General features: G+C 21.6%; 1 protein-coding gene across 1 annotated transcript; it reads right to left on the minus strand.

Moving 5' to 3' along the window:
• Positions 1–19,721: 19,721 nt before the first annotated feature.
• K460DRAFT_275068 (uncharacterized protein) lies at positions 19,722–19,889 on the minus strand (the record flags this gene model as incomplete). Its single annotated transcript, XM_040928007.1, has 1 exon — positions 19,722–19,889. A coding segment is annotated over one exon (168 nt), but the record flags the coding sequence as incomplete, so codon positions are not given.
• Between the last annotated feature and the right edge of the window lie 345 nt (positions 19,890–20,234).

The raw sequence follows: 20,234 nt of genomic DNA on the forward strand, positions 1-20,234 counted from the left end.
TAAAGAACTAAAAAAAAAAAGTAAAAAAATAAAAAAAAAAATAACTAAAAAAAAAAAGGCAATTTATATATATTTTTTTTTAAAAAAGTATTAGGCCTAAGCTTTTACTATACTACTATTATATTAAAGCTGCTTCTACTTTAAAGCTAGCAAGTAATATTTAATACTAAAGTAATAAATAATACTATAGTAAGTAAAAACCTAGCATTTTATAAATAGCTATTTATAATTATAGCTATTAGTTTAGTAGTAAAGTATATGCAAAAAAAGCTTAATGCTTAAGCAGCATATTAAGTAATAAGCAGATAAAAAAAAAAAAAAAAGTAAAACAGCAAATAATACTTAATACTACAATATTTAGTATTAAAGGGGGGTATTAAAACTTAAAAAAAAATATTAGAGCTTAAGGGGACCAAGCTTATAATTAAAAAAAAAAATATAATATAATAAGTTAGTATATAATAAATATTTTTAGTAGTAAAGCTATATTATAGTTTAAATAAGTAAGAAAAGAAAGAAGCACTAATACTAGCTTAAAATAAAATACTAAAAATACAAATTGCACGTCTTACTAACTATAAGTTAATGCCTGCTTTTTCTATTTAAATGTGCATTATAGTATGCCACAATACTTGCCCTTAATTAATTTTATATAAAAGCAAATATATTTTTTTTATTTTTTATAAAAGCTGCATTAGTTTCTAACTTATGCTTAATTGTAACTTTTTAAGCCTAAAAGTATACTTTATATTTTAAAAATAGCTTTTCTATTAAAAGAAGCTTATAGTAAATAATAGGAAAGTTTAGCTAAAGTATAGGCGCGATAAATAAGGCAGGCACGCCTAATTAAAAATTAATTTAAAATTCTAGTAATGCTAAAGCAGGTGCTAGTTCTGCTTCTACAGGTCCTAGCTGCAGTAGGTAGTTGCTTTTAAGTATTTTAGCAAAGCTTTAGAGCTTATTTTATACATTTTTATTCTATTAATATAGTATTGCTATTGCTACTGTATTTTTTTATTGTCTTTTTTTAAAAGTTTGTAAAAAGGCTTTAATTAAGCTTAGGTTATTTTTGTTATTAAGCTCTATTCTGTCTATTAAATATAAATAATAAAAAAAAAGTATATAAATATTATAAACTAGCTTTAGGATTGTTCTATTCTAAGCGTAAATAATAGTATTATATACTTTAAAAAAGTACAGAAATTTCTAGCTACTTATATAGGGGTTTATTGCTAAAGTTTGCCGAGGTCCTTAGTCCGCAAATACTAGGGCTTAAGCTAAAGCCTAAGCTATAATATATAGTATAATTACTAAGTTTTAAGTTAAAAAGTTAATAATAGTAGTTATAGTACTTTTTTTAAGTAACTTTTGCAAAGCAGAAAGCTTTTTTTACTTTTTTTTAATATTAAAGTTTTAAAATTTTAAATTTTTTTTTTATAAGTGTATTTTTTACGTAAAGTAAATTAAAACTTTAATATAAATTAAATTTTATAATATATTTGCAAAGCGTGCATCTAATTAAATAATTTGTATTTATATTTAAAAAAAATTAGATATAAAAAAGCACTTTATTTTAATTATAATTTTAATTAATAGTAATAAAAAAGCAGAGCGCAATGCCTACTATCTAATTAGTTTTTTTAAATTAATTATTAGCTTCTAGATAGTAGGCAGCTATAGTATAAAACTTAGTTTTTATTGCTTTATATTGCCGGCTAAACATGCTTTTAATAAAAGTAGCTGCCCTATTACTAATAATAATTTATTAATTGCTTTAATTTATTAAATAGTTTGTGCAGGTAAAAGCTATAAACTATTTTTTGCCTAATTAGTATTTTTTGCTAGGTATAATATTAATAGCTTTAAACACCTAGCATGTTTTTATAAGTATAGTATTAAAATTTTAAAATATTTTTAGTAGATATATAATAATATTAATGCAGACTATTTTAAATAGTTGTGCAGAGCGATTAATAGATTTTAATAATTTATATAAATAATACTGCTAGGTCTAATTAACTTTGCAGAATAAGTAATACTTAATATAAATTTTTAAATATTTTAAAAGCTTGCAAATAAAAAAAAAAGCCTTTACTTAATTATAATTTTAATTATAATTTTAATAGTAAAACTTATTATAAGCTTGCTTAAAAATTTCTTTTATTATACTTTTAAGTACGCATAAACATTCTAATCTGTTTTATTTATTTTAATAATAAATTAAGTTTTTTTTAAAAAAAAAACGCAGTTTTTGCATTAATTAAGTTAAATTTTTATTATTCTATTGTTTGCTAGATATAACTGCTGCAATATACTACTATAATATATTATCTTTATATGCTTGCTTAAAATAGTTTTTAAAATTTTTATTTATTTTAATAATTAGCGCATAAAATATATAAGTAATATTATTTAGCATATTTATTTCTAAGTCTAATTTTAGTATAGTTTTAAATTTTAGCCTTAATAGAGCATTAGGTATTAAGTATAACTTATTAAGTTTATAATATATATTTAAATTAAATTACTAAAAGTAAACTAAAGCTTTAGCTAGTTGGAAATTAAAATTTTTTAATAATTCTATTATAGTTAGACAGCGTTAGCATGCAATTACTATAACTATAATATAATTTATAAAAGTATATATTTTAAGCAATACTTTAATTATATGCCTAAGTTTCTTAACTGCCTAGTAAAGTCTTGCTATTTCTAGTTTTATAGGGAAATACCGGCATTTTAGGCCTAAAAGGTATTTTAACAGGAAAATAATAAACTTAATTAAAAATTTAGCAAAGTTAATTAATTGCTTAAATTATATAGTTAGTAATAATTTATTATCTTTGTATTTTTTTAGTATATTTAAGTTAATTATAATAAGTTTAAAGTCTCTTTTTATATAATATACTATAACTACTATGCTATATTCTTTAAACGAGTTAATATTAATGTATAGTATAGCATACTACAATGCGCATTTGAATAGAAAAAGCAGGCATTAACCTATAGTTAGTAGGACGTGCAATTTGTATTTCTAGTATTTTATTTTAAGCTAGTATTAGTACTTTTTTTTTTTTTACTTATTTAAACTATAATATAGCTTTGCTATTAAGGATATTTATTACATACTAACTTACTATACTATATTTTTTTTTTTAATTATAAGCTTAGTTTTTTTAAGTTTTAATACCCTTTTTTAAGCTCTAATACTTTTTTTTAATACTAAATATTATAGTATTAAGTATTATTTATTATTTTACTTTTTTTTTTTCTTTATTTGCCTATTGCTTAATGTGCTACTTAAGTATTAAGTTTTTTTTGCATGCATTTTACTACTAAACTAATAGTTATAATTATAGATAGTTATTTGTAAAATACTAGGCTTTTATTTATTATAATATTACTTACTATTTTAGTATTAAATATTACCTACTAGCTTTAAAGTAAAAGCAGCTTTAATATAATAGCAGTATAGTAAAAGCTTAGGCCTAATACTTTTTTAGAAGAAAATATATATAAACTGCTTTTTTTTTTTTAATTTTTTTTTTTTTTATTTTTTTACTCTTTTTTTTTAGTTTTCTAAGCCTTTTTTAATAACTTACTACTTAACTATTACTTTTTTTTTTTTTTCTTTTTTTTTTTTACTATAGCTGCTATTAATTATGCTTTAGGCAGCACTGCAATAAGTACTTTAAGTAAAAGTAGTAAAAGTAGTAATAATAATAATAATTATTAGTTTTTTTATTCTTGTAGCTACTACTTCGCTAATAGTAGTAATAAAATTTTTTTTTTTTAAACTTATAATATGCGCTTGGCTAAAAGCTATTTTTTTAAATAATATAAGTTTTTTTATGCTAATACTTAGTTATAAGCTTATTTTTTGCAGTAAAAAGCTAAAAGTAGTAGTAAATAATTTTTAACTTTATCTGCGCACTAGCCTACTTCTTTTAGCAGCTAATAGCTTAAAGTATTAATTTTAGCTTTTACTTTTAATTTTTTGCAGTTTACTAAAATAATATTAAAAGCTATTTGTTTTTAGCGTTTATTTGCTTTGCTAGCGCTATCCTAAGTATTTAGTAGCTTTTTAAAATAAGTACTACTTATAAATACTACAATTCTAATATTAAAGTAGGTAAAATATACTTTTTTTTTATACTAATAGTTTTTTACTAACTTTACTAGTTATCTAATAAATAGCTACTAATAACTAAGTTTACTTTACTAATAATTGCTATATTTATTACTTAAGTATTAAAGCTAGCTATACTTTTAATAGCTGCGCGCAATTCTACTATTAAAGCTGCTTTTTTAATTATAAAGCTTATAATAAGTATACTTTTAATAGCAATACTGCTTGCTATAGCTTTTATAGTAAGTTTTTAATTTTTACTTAAAAATTTTTTTTACTAACTTTTAATACTAAATTGCTTTTTTATAGATACTATTAGTGCTGCTTTTACTTTTGCAGAAATTACTACTACTTATAGCTAAAGTTATTTTAAGTATTTTAGCTTTTTTAGTTTGCAAAGTTTTTAAGCTTATAATTATATTATAAACTTAGTATTTATAAATTTAAACAACCTGCGTAGCCTACATAGCTTTTATAGCCTAATTTTTTTTTTTATTTAGTTTAGTAGTCTAAATATTTTTTAAAGCAGTAGCAGTAAAAGCAAAAGCTATAGTAATATTTTTAGTTTTTAAGTTAGCAGTATTCTTCAGGCCTAGTAAATATAAGTAAATTAGATAATAATAAGTAGTTAGTATAAATTAAGCTGCCTATTTAAAAATTTTTAAAAACTAGTTTTTAGATGTACTGCTAGTACTTAAGGGTTTTATTTTTTTTAATAGCTTATTAATAAATTTTTTTTTTTTTTTTTTTTCTTTTTAATTTTTTTATAGTTTTTTTAACCTTTTTTTTCTGCCTGCATAATTTTACTCTAATTTGCTTTTAGTATTTATAATTGCCTTTTTTTTTCTTATTATTCTAAGAATATTGTTTTATAAAATTTTATTAATAGCTTTTTAAAGCGTATTATTAAACCTTTAATTTAAAATATATAAACTTATTAGAATATAGCTTTTTAGTAAAGGCTCGTTATCTTTAAATAATAAAGTTTTAGTATCTATAATAAAAAATATTAGTAGTAATAGTTTTTTAAGTGCTTATAAAGTGCTTAAAATTAGTATTACTATTTAAAACCTTTTAGTTTCTAAATACAACTTTAGTTTTCCTGCTAAAATTTTAGCTTTAAGTATTTTTAGCATTTTTTTAAATTTTTTTAGTTTATTAGCTTAAGTAGTGCTTATAAATACTACTTTATTTAAATTTTTAAGTTAATAATAGCCTTTATCTAGGTTTACAGTGCTTATTTAGTAAAGTTCTAGCTATTTTTTAGCAAGCTTTTAATTTAAGCTTTTATTAATAGCTTTTATTATATTTTAAATTAATACTAACTTGCTTTTTTGCAAGGCAATTAGCACTTTTTTTTTTTTTTTTTAATTTTTAATTGCTTTTCTGCGAAGCTTTTTTATATAATTAACTGCTTTTTCTAAATTTTTTTACTAGAATTATAGCTAGGTAGCTTAAACTGCAAGTAAATTAGTATAATTTTCTATTGCTAACTATAGCAGACTTTATTAAGTAGGTACTATAAGTTTTATTAAAAGTATAAAATTCTAGCTAAAAACTAATTATATAGAAAAATATTTAAAAAAATATTACAGCAATATACGCTTAGCTTAAGTAACTGCTACTAAATTATTTACTTAAAGACTAGTTAGCTTTGCTAAGGCATAAATATAGCTTTAATATTTTTTTTTAATAAGGCTTTAAGCTTTTAAATTATACGCAGAAGCTTATATATAGTAAATTCTAAAAAAAATAGTAAGCGCTTTAACTACTAACTTATTTTTAGTACTTTTATTAATAAAAAGCTTTTATAGTATTCTTTACTTATAGCAGATTTTTTTAAAAATAAATTAAGCTATAATTTTTAAATTTGCAGTACAAACTGCACGAGCTTTAGGCTATTTTAAAAAGTATTTACAAGCAATTAATAAATAAGTTTTTTTTTTAATTTTTAGTATAAATATAATATTAATAGTTTACTATATTTATAATGCTTAAAAGTATATTATATTAAGCTTTACTTCTTTTCTAGCTCTTTTAATTAATTAATATTTTTTATAAAGGCCGAGTTGCTTTGCTACTTACTAATATATTTTTTTTTACTAGTATTGCTAGTTAATTACTTTAAATATAGTTTAAATACTTTTATATTTTAATTGCTTATGCATTTTTTAAATTAGCGCTGCTTATATTTTAGGCCTATTAAGCACTTTTTGCGCTAGCATTGCCTTAGTAGCTTTTTTAAATAAGTACTTTTTTTAAATAAAAAAGCAAATTGCTTTTTTAGTTTAAGCTTAAAGCATTTTGCTTTGTATACAAATTAGGCGTTCTAGTATTTAAAAAAAAACTGCTATTTTTTCTAAATCTTTATTATACTTTTTAACTAAGTATTATAGTTTAACTAAGCTTTTAGCTATATAAACTTTTTTATGCCTTTTTAAAGTTTAATTAATAAAAGGCTTTAAGTTATTTTTATTTTTTAAAAAGGGCTTTTAGTTTTCTAGTTAAAAATACTTTAAAAGTATATTAAAAATAATATTTTTTTTGCCTAGTATATAAATAATATTAAAGTTTTATTAAAAAATTGTTGCAAGCTATTAGTTTATTATAAAACTAAAAAAGTTTAATAAAAATTAATTTAATTAAATAATTAAGACTTTCGCATCTATTTTAATAATAAATTAGTAATTATATAAATAAAACTAAAATATTTTTAGCGCCTAAACTAGAGCTTTGTACTTTAGCTTTATTAAATATTATTAAAATTCTACTTTTAACTACAAGGTACTATTAAATTTAATTAAATATTATTATTTATTAGTTTTAATTTGCTTTAGGTGCGCTTTTCTACTAATATTTAAAATATTTATTCTAAAGTATATTGCTCTTTTTTTATAGTTTATCGCTACTAGCGTAGAAAATTAAGTAATTGCGCTTTTAATTAACTGTATTGCTTTTTATTAGCTTTTTCCCTAGCTCTATTTAGCATTTTTTTAAAATAATTTAAAAAGTAGCTTAGCTTTTAAAAAAAAATAGAAAATCTATTACTAATAATATACTGCAATTCTAATAAACTGTTAAACTTTTTTTACTATTTAGTATTTAGGCTAGTTTAGTATCTTTAAAACTTTGTTATTACTAAAATATTAATTTTACTAATTTACTTTATATTTAACTATAATTATTTTTAATATTTTTTACTAAAATTTTATAGCTAATACTGTTGCCTTAGCTTAAGCTATATTAATAAGTATTTAGTCTATTTGCTATACATACTTAAAAATAAATTAATAAATTTTATTTAATACTTTTTTATTATTGTACTTTAACTTTAGGCTAGCTACCTTTATATTATTAATAAAAGGCGCTGTATTTAAGAAGTAGTTTTTAAAAATTTTTATAATAGTATAAATAAATATAATAATTAAATTTATAGCTTTTTATAGCAAAGTGCACTGCTTTATAAGTTTAATTAGAGTTTAGAATACTGTAATATTTTAGCTAGCTAAGTATAATTTAATCTAGTTATATTTTAAAAATAAGTTAAAGTATAAATATATTACTTTTTTAGTAAATTTTTCTAAAAATTTATTAGCAGAAAATAGAATATATGCATTTCTTTTAGTAATAGTATTATATTACTAGGCATTATTAATTAATTAAAAGTTTGTTGCTTTAGTAGGATTTTTAACTTTAGGCACTAAAAAATATAAATTTTTATACTAGCTATTGCTGCGCTTAAGTGTCCTTTAGTTTAGCTTTATTTTTATTATATTAATAATAATTAGTTTAAGCTTTCTAGAGTACTAAAAGCTTTTTACTTGCTATACTTTATAAAGTATAGTTTAAATCTTATATAATAGCTAAATATTTTAATATATTATTAATATATTTTTAAAGTTTTAAGCTAGCGCATTTTTTTATTAAAATATTAGATTTTAGAATAGTTAAATTTTATTTAGCAGTAAGTTTTTTTTTATATTTATTTTTACTAGCTATTTAGCTATTAACTAATGCCCTTGCAGGAAGCTTGCTATCTTTTTTCTAAAAATATAATTATATAAATTTAAGTTTAGGCTTTTTAATAATACTTTTTTAATATACTGCGTAATAGCTTTTTTTTTCTAATTTTCCCTTCTAAGTTCTATTAGCTAATTTAGTTAGGGTATATTAATAAGCTAAACTTTATTACTTACTTTTTTATATAAAGTATTTACTTTTTTTAAATTTTTCCTACTTTTTAATTAGCGCTATTTTTAATTTTCTAGTTTTTCAAAAAATTTTTAAAAGTTTTCCTTTATTTTTTTATACTTTTTACTAATATTTTTAGTTTTAAAGAAATTTTAATACTTTTAAATTTAAATTTTTAGGCGATTTTTTATTAAGTATACTTTTTTAGTAAGTATACTTTTTATTTTTATTTTTTTTTTATTAATTGAAATTAAATTAGCTATTAGAGCTAGATTGCATTTTATAAATAAGACTTTTTTTTACTTATTAAAGGACTTAATATAATATATAGTGCGGCTAAAAGTATTAAAGTAAATTTAGAGCTAGGTAGCTAAATATTAAAAAATACTAAATAGAATTGCTTTTTTTAATTTTCGCACTACCTGAAAATGCGTTAGAATTAGTATTTTACTAATTATAATTAGCATTTTGTATATAGTACTAATAAAAAAGTTTATATTTTTATTTATAGTAATTATTTTTTATTAAAGCTTAATTAGTAGTTTTTTCTAGTTAAGTTTAGTAATATATATATTAAAAACTTTTATAGTAAATAATTTTATTATATTTAGCTGCGAGCCTATATTAATTAAGGCTTAATTTATACTTTTATATAAAGATATTTAACACATAAAAAGCTAACTTTTAATTAATAACTTATAATATTAGCTTTTAATTTTTAATTAAAGGTTAGATAGTAGCTGCAACTACTTTTTAATATATTTATTTTTTTTATTTTTTATTTTATAATTTTAGAAGTTATAAATCTTATTTGCTTTTTTAGTATTTTTTAATAGCTTTTACTATTTATAATTAAGCTTTGGGCATAGCCGTTTAAATACTTTTTTAATAATTACTTTTTTAAATTTTTTTTTACTTTTAATTGCAAAAGTTTTTTTTAAGCTTAATTTTTAGTTAAATATTTTTTAGAAACTTTTTTTTATTAACTTTTTTTTTTTAATATTTATAGTCTCCCCTAAACTATGCTTAAAAGTTTAAAATTTAATAATAGATTTTTGCAAATCTTTAATAGCTTTGCTAATAGCTATTACTATAGCTAAAGTAGCTAGTAAATCTACTTATTAAAGTCTTTTTACTTTTTAATTAAATATTGCTTAGGCTATTACGTTTAAAAATATATTCTGCGCTATAATTGCTAAGTTTTTAGTAATTAATATCTAAATTTGCTATAATTTTTTTTATACTTTTATTATAAGTAGCAGAAAAGTTTCTAGGCCTATAGTTGCACTCTAATTATTTTTTATAGTTAGTAGAATTATATTTGCTTTAAAGCGTTTTTGCAATAAATTTATTTAAGTATTTTTTATTTATATTTTAAGTACTTTTATAATAGGCCTGTATTAAAAAAGCTTATTTTTTAAATTTTTTTTAACTAATAAAAGAATTTAGTTATATAGCTTACTGCTTTTTATTTTTAGAGCTATAACTACTATAGGCTTTTTTTTAGTAACCTAATTATTTTTCTAATGCTACTTTGCTATAATTTTTTAAATTTTTTTATTTTTTATTTTTATTGCGTACAAACTAGGCTTAGTATTATATATTTTTTTAGTTTATAATACTATTTCTAAAAATATTATAGTTTTTTAAAGTGCTATTGTCTGCTAAGCTAGCGCATTTTTATTATTATCTGCTTTAATATTATAGCTCTTTCTACTAGCTAAAGGGCAGGTAACTTTAATTACTTTTTTATTAACTCTAAACTAGCTTAAAAGAATAAACTTAATAGGCTTTTTTAGCTACTTATTAGTAATTTAAAATTAGTTTTTTAATAATTATAGTACTTACTGCAATATTTTGCTATTAAAAGCTCTTAAAGCAAACCTTCTGCCTAAAAAAATACTTTATATATTAGTTAAATAAGGTCTAAAATAGTATTTGGCCTAAGCCTAGCTACTTAGTATTTTTTTAAATTTAGTATAAAACTACTAATTTTTTTTTAGCAATTCTAAATTAGGGCAATTTGCTATTATATATTTTTTTTTTATAGTAGCAATACTTTATTATAGTCTGCTCTCTGCTTTCTACTATTACAATTTTAGCTTAAAAATTAACTATAAGTAAGTAAATAAATTAAAAGCTTTTATTATTTTTTTTAAAAAGCTTTTATAATTTTTGCTATAGTTTAAGTACTAGCTATTTATAAGCTTCTGCATAGTTCTTGCTTAACGCTAATATTTTTTTTATATTTAAATTATTATTTGCAAAAAAATTAAATTTATTTATAGTAAGTATTAGCCTTTTAAAGCCCTAGATAAAATTAGCTATAATAAAATTAATTTTTACTTTAATTAGTTTTGCGGGTATAGGCAAGTAAAAAATGCCTAGTATAATAGCTTTTAAAGCTACTTTAATTAAAAGTATTAGTTTTTTTAAAATTTTTATATTTTTTTAGGCTAGCACCCTGCTTACTGCGCTATAATTAATAGTAAAAGTATTTAGTTTTTTTTCCTGCTCTTAGTACTTTTAAACAAATTTATAAATTTTTTTAATTTTAAAAGTTAATACATTTTTAAACTAAAGATAGTTTTTTTTTAATATATAGTATATTACTTTATTTATATCTTTTTAGGCCAGTTTTTAGAAAAAAAAATAGTTCTTTTTAATTTCTGCAACCTATTTTTAGAACTAAGCTACTAAAAAGTATATAATAAAATTCTAATAGTATTTAATAATTTTAACTATAGGCTGGTGCTTTTAAACCTTGCTTATATAACTTTTAATAAAGGCTTAAGTACTTTTTTTTTAGCTTTTATTTTAGCTTATATAAAAATTCTGCAATTTTTACTAATATTTAGCCTAGCTTTTTTTTTTATTTTTATAACTTAAAAGCTTTTAAATAAATATTTTGTATTAAGTTTTATAAAAGTATAAAAGCTATATTTTCTAAGTACTCTTGCTCTATAATACTTAATTAGCCTTAAAGTTATATTTTTTTAAAAATTTTATAATATTATACTTTTTAAACTTTAGCATATTTATATTAGTAGGCTTAAACTAGCTTTTATACTTAAAACTTATTTCCTGCGAAAAATGCAATAGAATATTAGTACTAACTATATTATTTGCTTTAAATAATTAATTTACTTTAAATTATTAAAAGTTTCAATAATGTGTTAGTAATAAAATAGACTTTACTATTTTATTTTTTAAATATAAATTATAATTGTAATTTTAGCTTTGCGCAAGATACTTAAGCAAATTAAAGTAATTACTAATAGCTTTTTAAATAAAACTGCTTTAAATCTTTATAGTAGTAGTATTTCTTACTTTTTACTTAAATAAAGTATTTTTTTTATACTATATACTAATTACTGCTTTAAATAATAAGCCGCCTTAGCTAAAAGCATTAACTAATACTTATTTAAAAATTAATTTTATAAAAAATGCTTTTTAAAATTTTTTTTAAAATATAGTTGTAAGTAAGTTACTGCAAGCTTTTTATAAAAACTTGCTTTGCCTTTGCTACACAGAAAGCTTTTAAATAAAAAGTAATTACTTTAGCTACTACTTTAATAAATTTTTAAAATTAGCTTAATATTTAATTTTATTTAATTTTAAGTACTAATAACTTCGCGCTAAAGTTCTCCTGCCTTAAAATTTTTTAGTTTTTTTATAAATTTGTTTTTTTTTTTTATTTTACTAATAAATTATTGTGCGCCTCCTAATTAGGTTACTAAAAATATAGCATACTACAATGCGCATTTAAATAAAAGAAGCAGGCGTTAATTTATAATTAGTAAAATATGCAATTTGTATTTCTAGTATTTTATTCTAAACTAGTATTAGTACTTTTTTTTTTTTCTACTTATTTAAACTATAATATAGCTTTGCTGCTAAAGATATCTATTATGTGCCGACTTACTACACTACAATAGTAGTTAAGATTTATTGTAGTAAAATAACTAAATATTATTATTTTATAGTAACTAAATATTCTTAAAAGCTTTTTTAATTAGGCTTTTTGCTAGAATAGTTGCGCGTATTGCTATTTTTTTTTTAAAAGCAAAGCGCAATAGCTTAGTTTTAAGCTTAATAAAAAGTTTAAAAATCTAAACTAAGTATAGCATGCAGTTGTTAAAAAAGTTAATTATACTATAATATTTTTTTATATTTTAAGTATAATAAGGAAACTTAATATTTTATAATATTTTTTTTTTTTTTTTATAGAGGCAATGCTAAATGCGTCTATATAATATTTTAAAAGCTTTACTAAAAAGTATTTTAAAAAAGCTTTGTTTAAAGCAAGTAAAATGCTTATTTTATAAATTTAATTAAAAAAAAAATTAAAGTATTGTAAATATTTTTTAAAAGTTTTAAAGAATATAATAAAATTATTAATATATACTTTAGTAAATTTAGCTATATTTTAAAGTATGTTGTTCCCGCAGCATTATATATATACTATTAAATTTTTAAAGCTTATAGCGCAAATATTAAGTATTTCTGCTTTATAATAAGTATTAACTGTAAATTTATAGCAATTCTTTAGGCAAATTTTAAACTAGTAGAAAAAACTAAAGCTGTTTACTATAGTAGTATAGCAAGCTTTCTACAGTCAGCTAACAATATTTTACTATATAATTAAAAAATATATATTTTTAATTATTTACTTATTAATTTCTTGCATATTTAAAATAAGTTGTCTTTTTTAGTTAATAGTGCTTATACTGTCTATGTTTTGCTTAATTAACTTTTTCTAAACTATAAAAACTAAAATTAAAAATAGTATTAGCATTATTACAGGCTCTAGCTTCCTTTGCTTCTAAAATTTATTAAAAATATTATTAATATATTTTTAATTGCGTAGTTTTCTGCTATAAATTTTAAAAAAAATATTAGCATTTTACTACTTATTTTTTAAGTTAATTTGCATTTAGTACTTTAGTAAAATATTTATAATAAATTTACAGTTTATTTATATTAAAAAATATTTTATTACTTTTTTTTTAAAAAGCTTTGCTGCTGCCAGGTTTCTAAAAATTATAATACTATTATTAATTTTAAATTTATTTCTAAATAATTTCTTAAAATTTAGTAGGGCTGCTAGGCTATACTAATTACTATCTATTTAATAAACTATTTTAACTTCTATTAGTATTGCGTATTTTACTAAAGTATATTATTATAAGCAAATTAAGTTGCTAGTATTATTACAAATAATAATTTTTAATAACTTAAACTGCATTATTATTGCGTAGGCTTAAAAAGCTAGTAATAGTATATTTAAAAATTTAAAAATATAGTTATATTTTAATAAAAAAAATTAAAATATATAAATACGCACCTTAAGTGCTGCGTATACTAAAATAATTACTACTGCTTATATTATAATTTTGCGCTTTTTTTTAGTAAAATTATTTTTTAGTTTAATAATAAAAAGTGCAAGTATACTTTTGCATATTAATTACTTTATAGTCTAATTTTTAATATTAATAACTACTGCCTATAGTACTAAAGTATTTATATTAATAAAAATATTTAGTTTAAGTACTAGAATAATATATATATAAACGCGCTATAAAGCTTAAACTTATTTGCTAAATTTAATACGCAATAGTACATAAATTATAATATATACTAATTTAAATATTATTATTTTTCCTAGGCTTACGCTAGCATATTTAACTAGCTTTTTTAGCATCTTTTATATTATATTTTAAAAGTTTTTTTTAATAAAAAACTTGTTTACTAATATAATTACTACCCTAATATTTAAATAAATAGTAAAGTCTAGCTATTATTATCTACTTTTAATTCTAAGCTTTAATTTATACTAGTTTTATACTAATATTGCTTTATCTACTAGTAGCAGAGCCTTTAATTTTATAATGCAAAGTTATTTTAATAGTTTAAATACTTAAGCTGCTAAATTAAGTAAAATATATAATAAGCTATTTATTTTTAGCTTTTTTTAAATAATTGCAAAAATATTATGCAATTTATTATATGCCTATCTAATATATGTATAAAGCTAATTATTAAAAAAAAACTTATAGCTATAAAAGTAATAGTAAATTTAGTAATTTACTAAATATTCTTTTAAAGAAAAAAGTCTTTGCACGCATTTAATAAAATAAGCTACTTTATTTTTATTATTTAACTGCTTAATGTATAGCTTTTTTACTATTAAGTTATTAGTTATTAGGCAGGCTTATATATTTAAATTATAGTTATTTAAATTTTTATTTATTATGCGATTTTCTTCTAACGCAAAGCTATTAAAGCTAGGTTATAATTTAAAATTATATAATTTTTTTATTTTTTTTTTAAATATAAGGAAGACTTTACTATTATATAAAAGTGCGTTCTAAAACAGGGTACCAGGCTTATTAAAGTGCTATTTTTAATTATAGTATATTTTTTAAATTTAGTTATACTATTACTTATTTATACTAAAATATATATTATTTAGCTATTAGGCGTTTAGCTACTTTAAGTAGTTAAAGTTCTACCTATTTATATTTTTTTATATAAAAAGTAAAATAGACTTATTTTGCTATTTTCTTTTCTACTTATTATAATAAAGTGCAGCAGCTGTATTTGCGTTTTACTATTTTTACTATTATTATATATTAGAATTGTTTCTATATTATTAGAAATTGCTATTGCAGTAGCTTTAGTTCTAAAAGTTTAAATTTTTATTTAGCTAATAACTGCAATAAGTAGTATTATTATTTACTAAAAAATTTAAACTTTTATTTTTTTAATTACTATATTAGTAGTAGAAAAGTTGCTTACTTTAATTAAATTTATTTTAAAAAACTTTAACTAATATATATTTGCATTTTTTAAGCATAAATAGAAAATTATTAAATTTTATACTTAATTTTAAATTTTATAAATATACTTAAATTTACGCGTCTAGTAGGTTTTATATATTGTAGCATACTACGATGCGCATTCGAATAAAGGAAGCAGGCGTTAACCTGTAGTTAGTAAGACGTGCAATTTGTATTTCTAGTATTCTATTGCAAGCTAGTATTAGTACTTCTCTCCTTTTCTACTTATCTAAACTACAATACAGCCTTGCTGCTAAAAATATTTATTACATGCTAACTTACTATACTATATTTTCTTTTTTAATTACGAGCTTAGTTCTTTTAAGCTTTAATACTTTTTTTTAAGCTCTAATATCCCCCCTTAATACTAAATATTGTAGTATTAGGTATTATTTACTATTTTACTTTCCCCTCTTTCTCTGTCTGCCTATTGCCTAATGCGCTACCTAAGCATTAAGCTTTTTTTGTACGCACTTTACTACCAAACTAATAGCTGCAATTATAAATAGCTATTTGTAAAATGCTAGGCTTTTACTTGCTATAATATTATTTACTGCTTTAGTATTAGATATTACCTGCTAGCTTTAAAGTGGAGGCAGCTCTAATATAATAGCAGTATAGTAAGAGCTTAGGCCTAATACCCTTTTGGAAGAAAATATATATAAACTACTTTTTTTTTCCTAGTTGTTTTTTTTTTTACTTTTTTACTCTTCTTTTTTAGTTCCCTAAGCTTTTTTTAATAACTTACTGCTTAATTATTACTTTTTTCTTTTTTCTTTTTTCTTTTTACTATAGCTACTGTTAACTACGCCTTAGGCAGCACTGTAATAAGTACTTTAGGTAGAAGTAGTAGAAGTAGTAATAATAGTAATAACTATTAGCTTTTCTATCTTCGTAGCTACTACTTCGCCAATAGTAGTAATAAAAAAAGCTTTTTCTAGACTTATAATATGCGCTTGGCTAAAAGCTATTTTTTTAAGTAGTATAAGTTTTTTTACGCTAATACTTAGTTATAAGCTTATTTTTTATAGTAAAAAGCTAAAAGTAGCAGCAAATAACCCTTAACTTTATCTGCGCACTAGCCTACTTCCTCTAGCAGCTAGCAGCTTAGGGCATTAATTTTAGCTTTTATTTTTAACTTTCTGCAGTTTACTAAAACAATATTAAGGGCTACTTGTCCCTAGCGTTTATTCGCTTTACTAGCGCTATTTTAAGTATTTAACAGCTTTTTAGAATAAGTACTACTTATAGATACTACAATTCTAATATTAAAGCAGGTAAGATGTGCTTTTTTTTTTATACTAATAGTTTTTCGCTAACCTTACTAGTTATCTAATAAGCAGCTGCTAGCAACTAAATCTACTTTGCTAACAATTGCTGTACCTATTACCTAAGCACTAGGGCTAGCTATACTTTTAATAGCTGCGTGCAATTTTACTATTAAAGCTGCTTTTTTAACTATAAAGCCTGCAATAAGTATGCTTTTAATAGTAATACTGCTTGCTATAGCTTTTATAATAAGTTTTTAATCTTTATCTAAAGATTTTTCTTGCTAACTTTCAATACTAGATCGCCCTCCTGTAGATGCTATTAGTGCTGCTTCTACTTTTGCAGAAATTACTGCTACTTATAGCCAAAATTATTTTAAGTATTTTAGCTTTTTTAGTTTGCAAAGTCTTTAAGCTCGTAGTTATACTATAAGCTTAGTATTTATAAATTTAAACAACCTGCGTAGCCCGCGTAGCTTTTATAGCTTAATTTCTCTTTCTATTTAGTTTAGTAGTTTAAATATTCTTTAAAGCAGCAGCAGTAAGGGCAAAGGCTATAGTAATATTTTTAGTTTTTAAGTTGGCAGTATTCTTCGGGCCTAGCAAATATAAGCAGATTAGATAATAATAGGCAGTTAGCATAGATTAAGCTACTTATTTAAAAGTTTTTAAAAACTAGTTTTTAAATGTGCTGCTAGCACTTAGGGCTTCTATCTTCTTTAATAGCCTACTAATAAATTTCCTCTTTTTCCTCCTTTCTTTTTAATTTTCTTGCAGCTTTTTTAACTTTTTTCTTCTGCTTGCGTAACTTTACTCTAACTTATTTTTAATATTTACAATTGCCTCTCCTCTCCTTGTTATCTTAAAAATATTATTTTATAAAATTTTATTAACAGCTTTTTAGGGCGCATTGTTAGACCTTTAATTTAGAATATATAAACCTATTAGAATATAGCTTTTTAGCAAAAGCTCATTATCTTCGGACGATAAAGTCTTAGTATCTGTAATAGGAAGTATTAGTAGTAGTAGTTTTTTAAATACCTATAGGGTGCTTGGGATTAGCATTACTATCTAAAACTTTTTAGTTTCTAAATACAACTTTAGTCTTCCTGCTAAAATTTTAGCTTTAAGCGTTTTTAGCATTTTTTTAAACTTTTTTAGCCTATTAGCTTAAGTAGTGCTTGTAAATACTATTCTATTTAGATTTTTAAGCTGATAATAACTTTTATCTAAGTTTGCAGTGCTTATCTAGTAGAGTTCTAGCTACTTTTTAGCAAGCTTTTAATTTGAGCTTTTATTAATAGCTTTTATTGCATTTTAGATTAATACTAACTTGCCCTCTTGTAAAGCAATTAGCACCTTTTTTCTTTTATTTCAATTTTTAGTTACTTTTCTGCAAAGCTTTTTTATACAATTAACTGCTTCTTTTAAATTCTCCTGCTAGAATTGTAGCTAAGTAGCTTAAACTACAAGCAAATTAGCATAACTTTCTATTGCTAACTATAGTAAACTCTGCTAAGTGGGTACTACGAGTTCTATTAGAAGTATAGGGTTCTAGCTAAAAACTAGTTGCGCAGGAAAATATTTAAGAAGACGTTGCAGCAATACATACTTAGCTTAAGTAACTACTGCTAAATTGTTTACTTAAAAGCTAGTTAGCTTCGCTAAAGCATAAATATAGCTTTAATATTTCTTTTTAATAAAGCTTTAAGCTTTTAAATTGTACGCAGAAGCTTATATGCAGTAAATTCTAAAAAAAGTAGCAAGCGCTTTAACTACTAACTTATTCTTAGTGCTTCTATTAATAGAAAGTTTTTGTAGTACTCCCTACCTACAGCAGATTTCTTTAAAAATAAATTAAGCTATAGTTTTTAAATTTGCAGTACAAACCGCACAAGCTTTAGGCTATTCTAAGAAGTATTTGCGGGCGATTAATAAGTAAGTCTTCCTTTTAACTTTTAGTATAAATGTAATATTAATAGTCTACTATATCTACAATGCTTAAGAGTATATTGTATTAAGCTCTGCTTCCCTTCTAGCTTTTCTAATTAACTAATATTCTTTATAAGGGCTAAGTTGCTTTGCTACTTGCTAATACATTCCTTTTTACTAGTATTGCTAGTTAATTGCTCTAAATATAGTCTAAATACCTTTATGTCCTAATTGCTTATGCATTTTTTAGATTAGCGCTGCTTGTATTTTGGGCCTGTTAAGCACCCTTTGCGCTAGCATTGCTTTAGTAGCTTTTTTAAATAAGTACCTCTTTTAGACAAAAAAGCAAGTTGCTTTTTTAGTCTAAGCTTAGAGCATTTTGCTTTGTATATAAGTCGGGCGTTCTAGTATTTAGAAAAAAACTGCTATTTCTTCTAAGTTTTTATTGTATTCTTTAATTAAGTATTGTAGTTTAACTAAGCTCTTGGCTATATAGACTTTTTTATACCTTTTTAGAATTTAATTAATAAAAAGCTCTAGGTTATTTTTATCCTCTAAAGAAGGCTTCTAGTTTTCTAGTTAGGAATACCTTAAAAGTGCATTAAGAATAATATTTTTTTTGCCTAGTACGTAGACAATATTAAAGTCCTACTAAAAAATTATTGCAAGCCATCGGTTTATTACAGAGCTAGAAAAGTCTAATAAGGATTAGTTTAATTAAGCAATTAGGACTTTTGCATCTATTTTAACAATAAATTAGTAGCTATATAAATAAAACTAAAACGCTTTTAGCGCCTAAACTAGAGCTTTACACTCTAGCTTTGTTAAATACTATTGGGATTCTGCTTCTAACTACAAGGTACTATTAAATCTAATTAAATATTACTGTCTATTAGCTCTAACTTGCTCTAAGTGCGCTCCTCTACTAATATTTAAAGCATTTACTCTAAAGTATATTACTTTTCTTTTATAGTCTATTGCTACTAGCGCGGGAGGTTAAGTAATTGCGCCCTTAATTAACTATATTGCTTTTTATTAGCTCTCTCCCTAGCTCTATTTAGCATTCTTTTAAAGTAATTTAAAAAGCAGCTTAGCTTTTAAAAAAAAATAGAAGATCTACTACTAATAATATACTGCAATTCCAACAAACTGTCGAACCTTTTTTACTGTTTAGCATTTAGGCTAGTTTAGTATCTTTAAAACTTTATTATTGCTAGGATATTAACTTTGCTAGTCTACCTTATATTTAACTACAATTATTTTTAATACTTTCTACTAAAACTTTATAGCTAATACTGTTGCTTTAGCTTAGGCTATATTAATAAGCATTTAGTCTACTTGCTATACATACTTAAAAATAAATTAATAAATCCTATCTAATACTTTCTTATTATTGTACTTTGACTTTAGGCCAGCTACTCCTATATTATTAATAAAGAGTGCTGCATTTAGGAAATAGTTTTTAAAAATTTTTATAATAGTGCAAATAAATATAGCAACTAAGTTTGTAGCTCCTTGCGGTAAAGTGCACTACCTTATAAACTTAATTAGAGTTTAGAATACTGTAATATCTCGGCTAGCTAAGTGTAATTCAATCTAGTTATATTCTAAGAATATATTAAAGTATAAATATATTGCCCTTCTAGTAAATTTTTTTAAAAATTTATTAGCAGAAGACGGAATGTACGCATCTCTTTTAATAACAGCATTATATTACTAGGCATTATTAATTAACTAAAAGTCTGTCGCTTTAGTAGGATTTTTAACCTTAGGTACTAGAAAATATAAATTCCTATACTAGCTATTGCTGCGCTTAAGTGTCCTTTAGTTTAGCTTTATTCTTATTATATTAATAATAATTGGTTTAAGCTTTTT

This window comes from Cucurbitaria berberidis (assembly GCF_010015615.1).
Source record: "Cucurbitaria berberidis CBS 394.84 unplaced genomic scaffold K460scaffold_1, whole genome shotgun sequence".
NCBI lineage: Eukaryota > Fungi > Ascomycota > Dothideomycetes > Pleosporales > Cucurbitariaceae > Cucurbitaria > Cucurbitaria berberidis.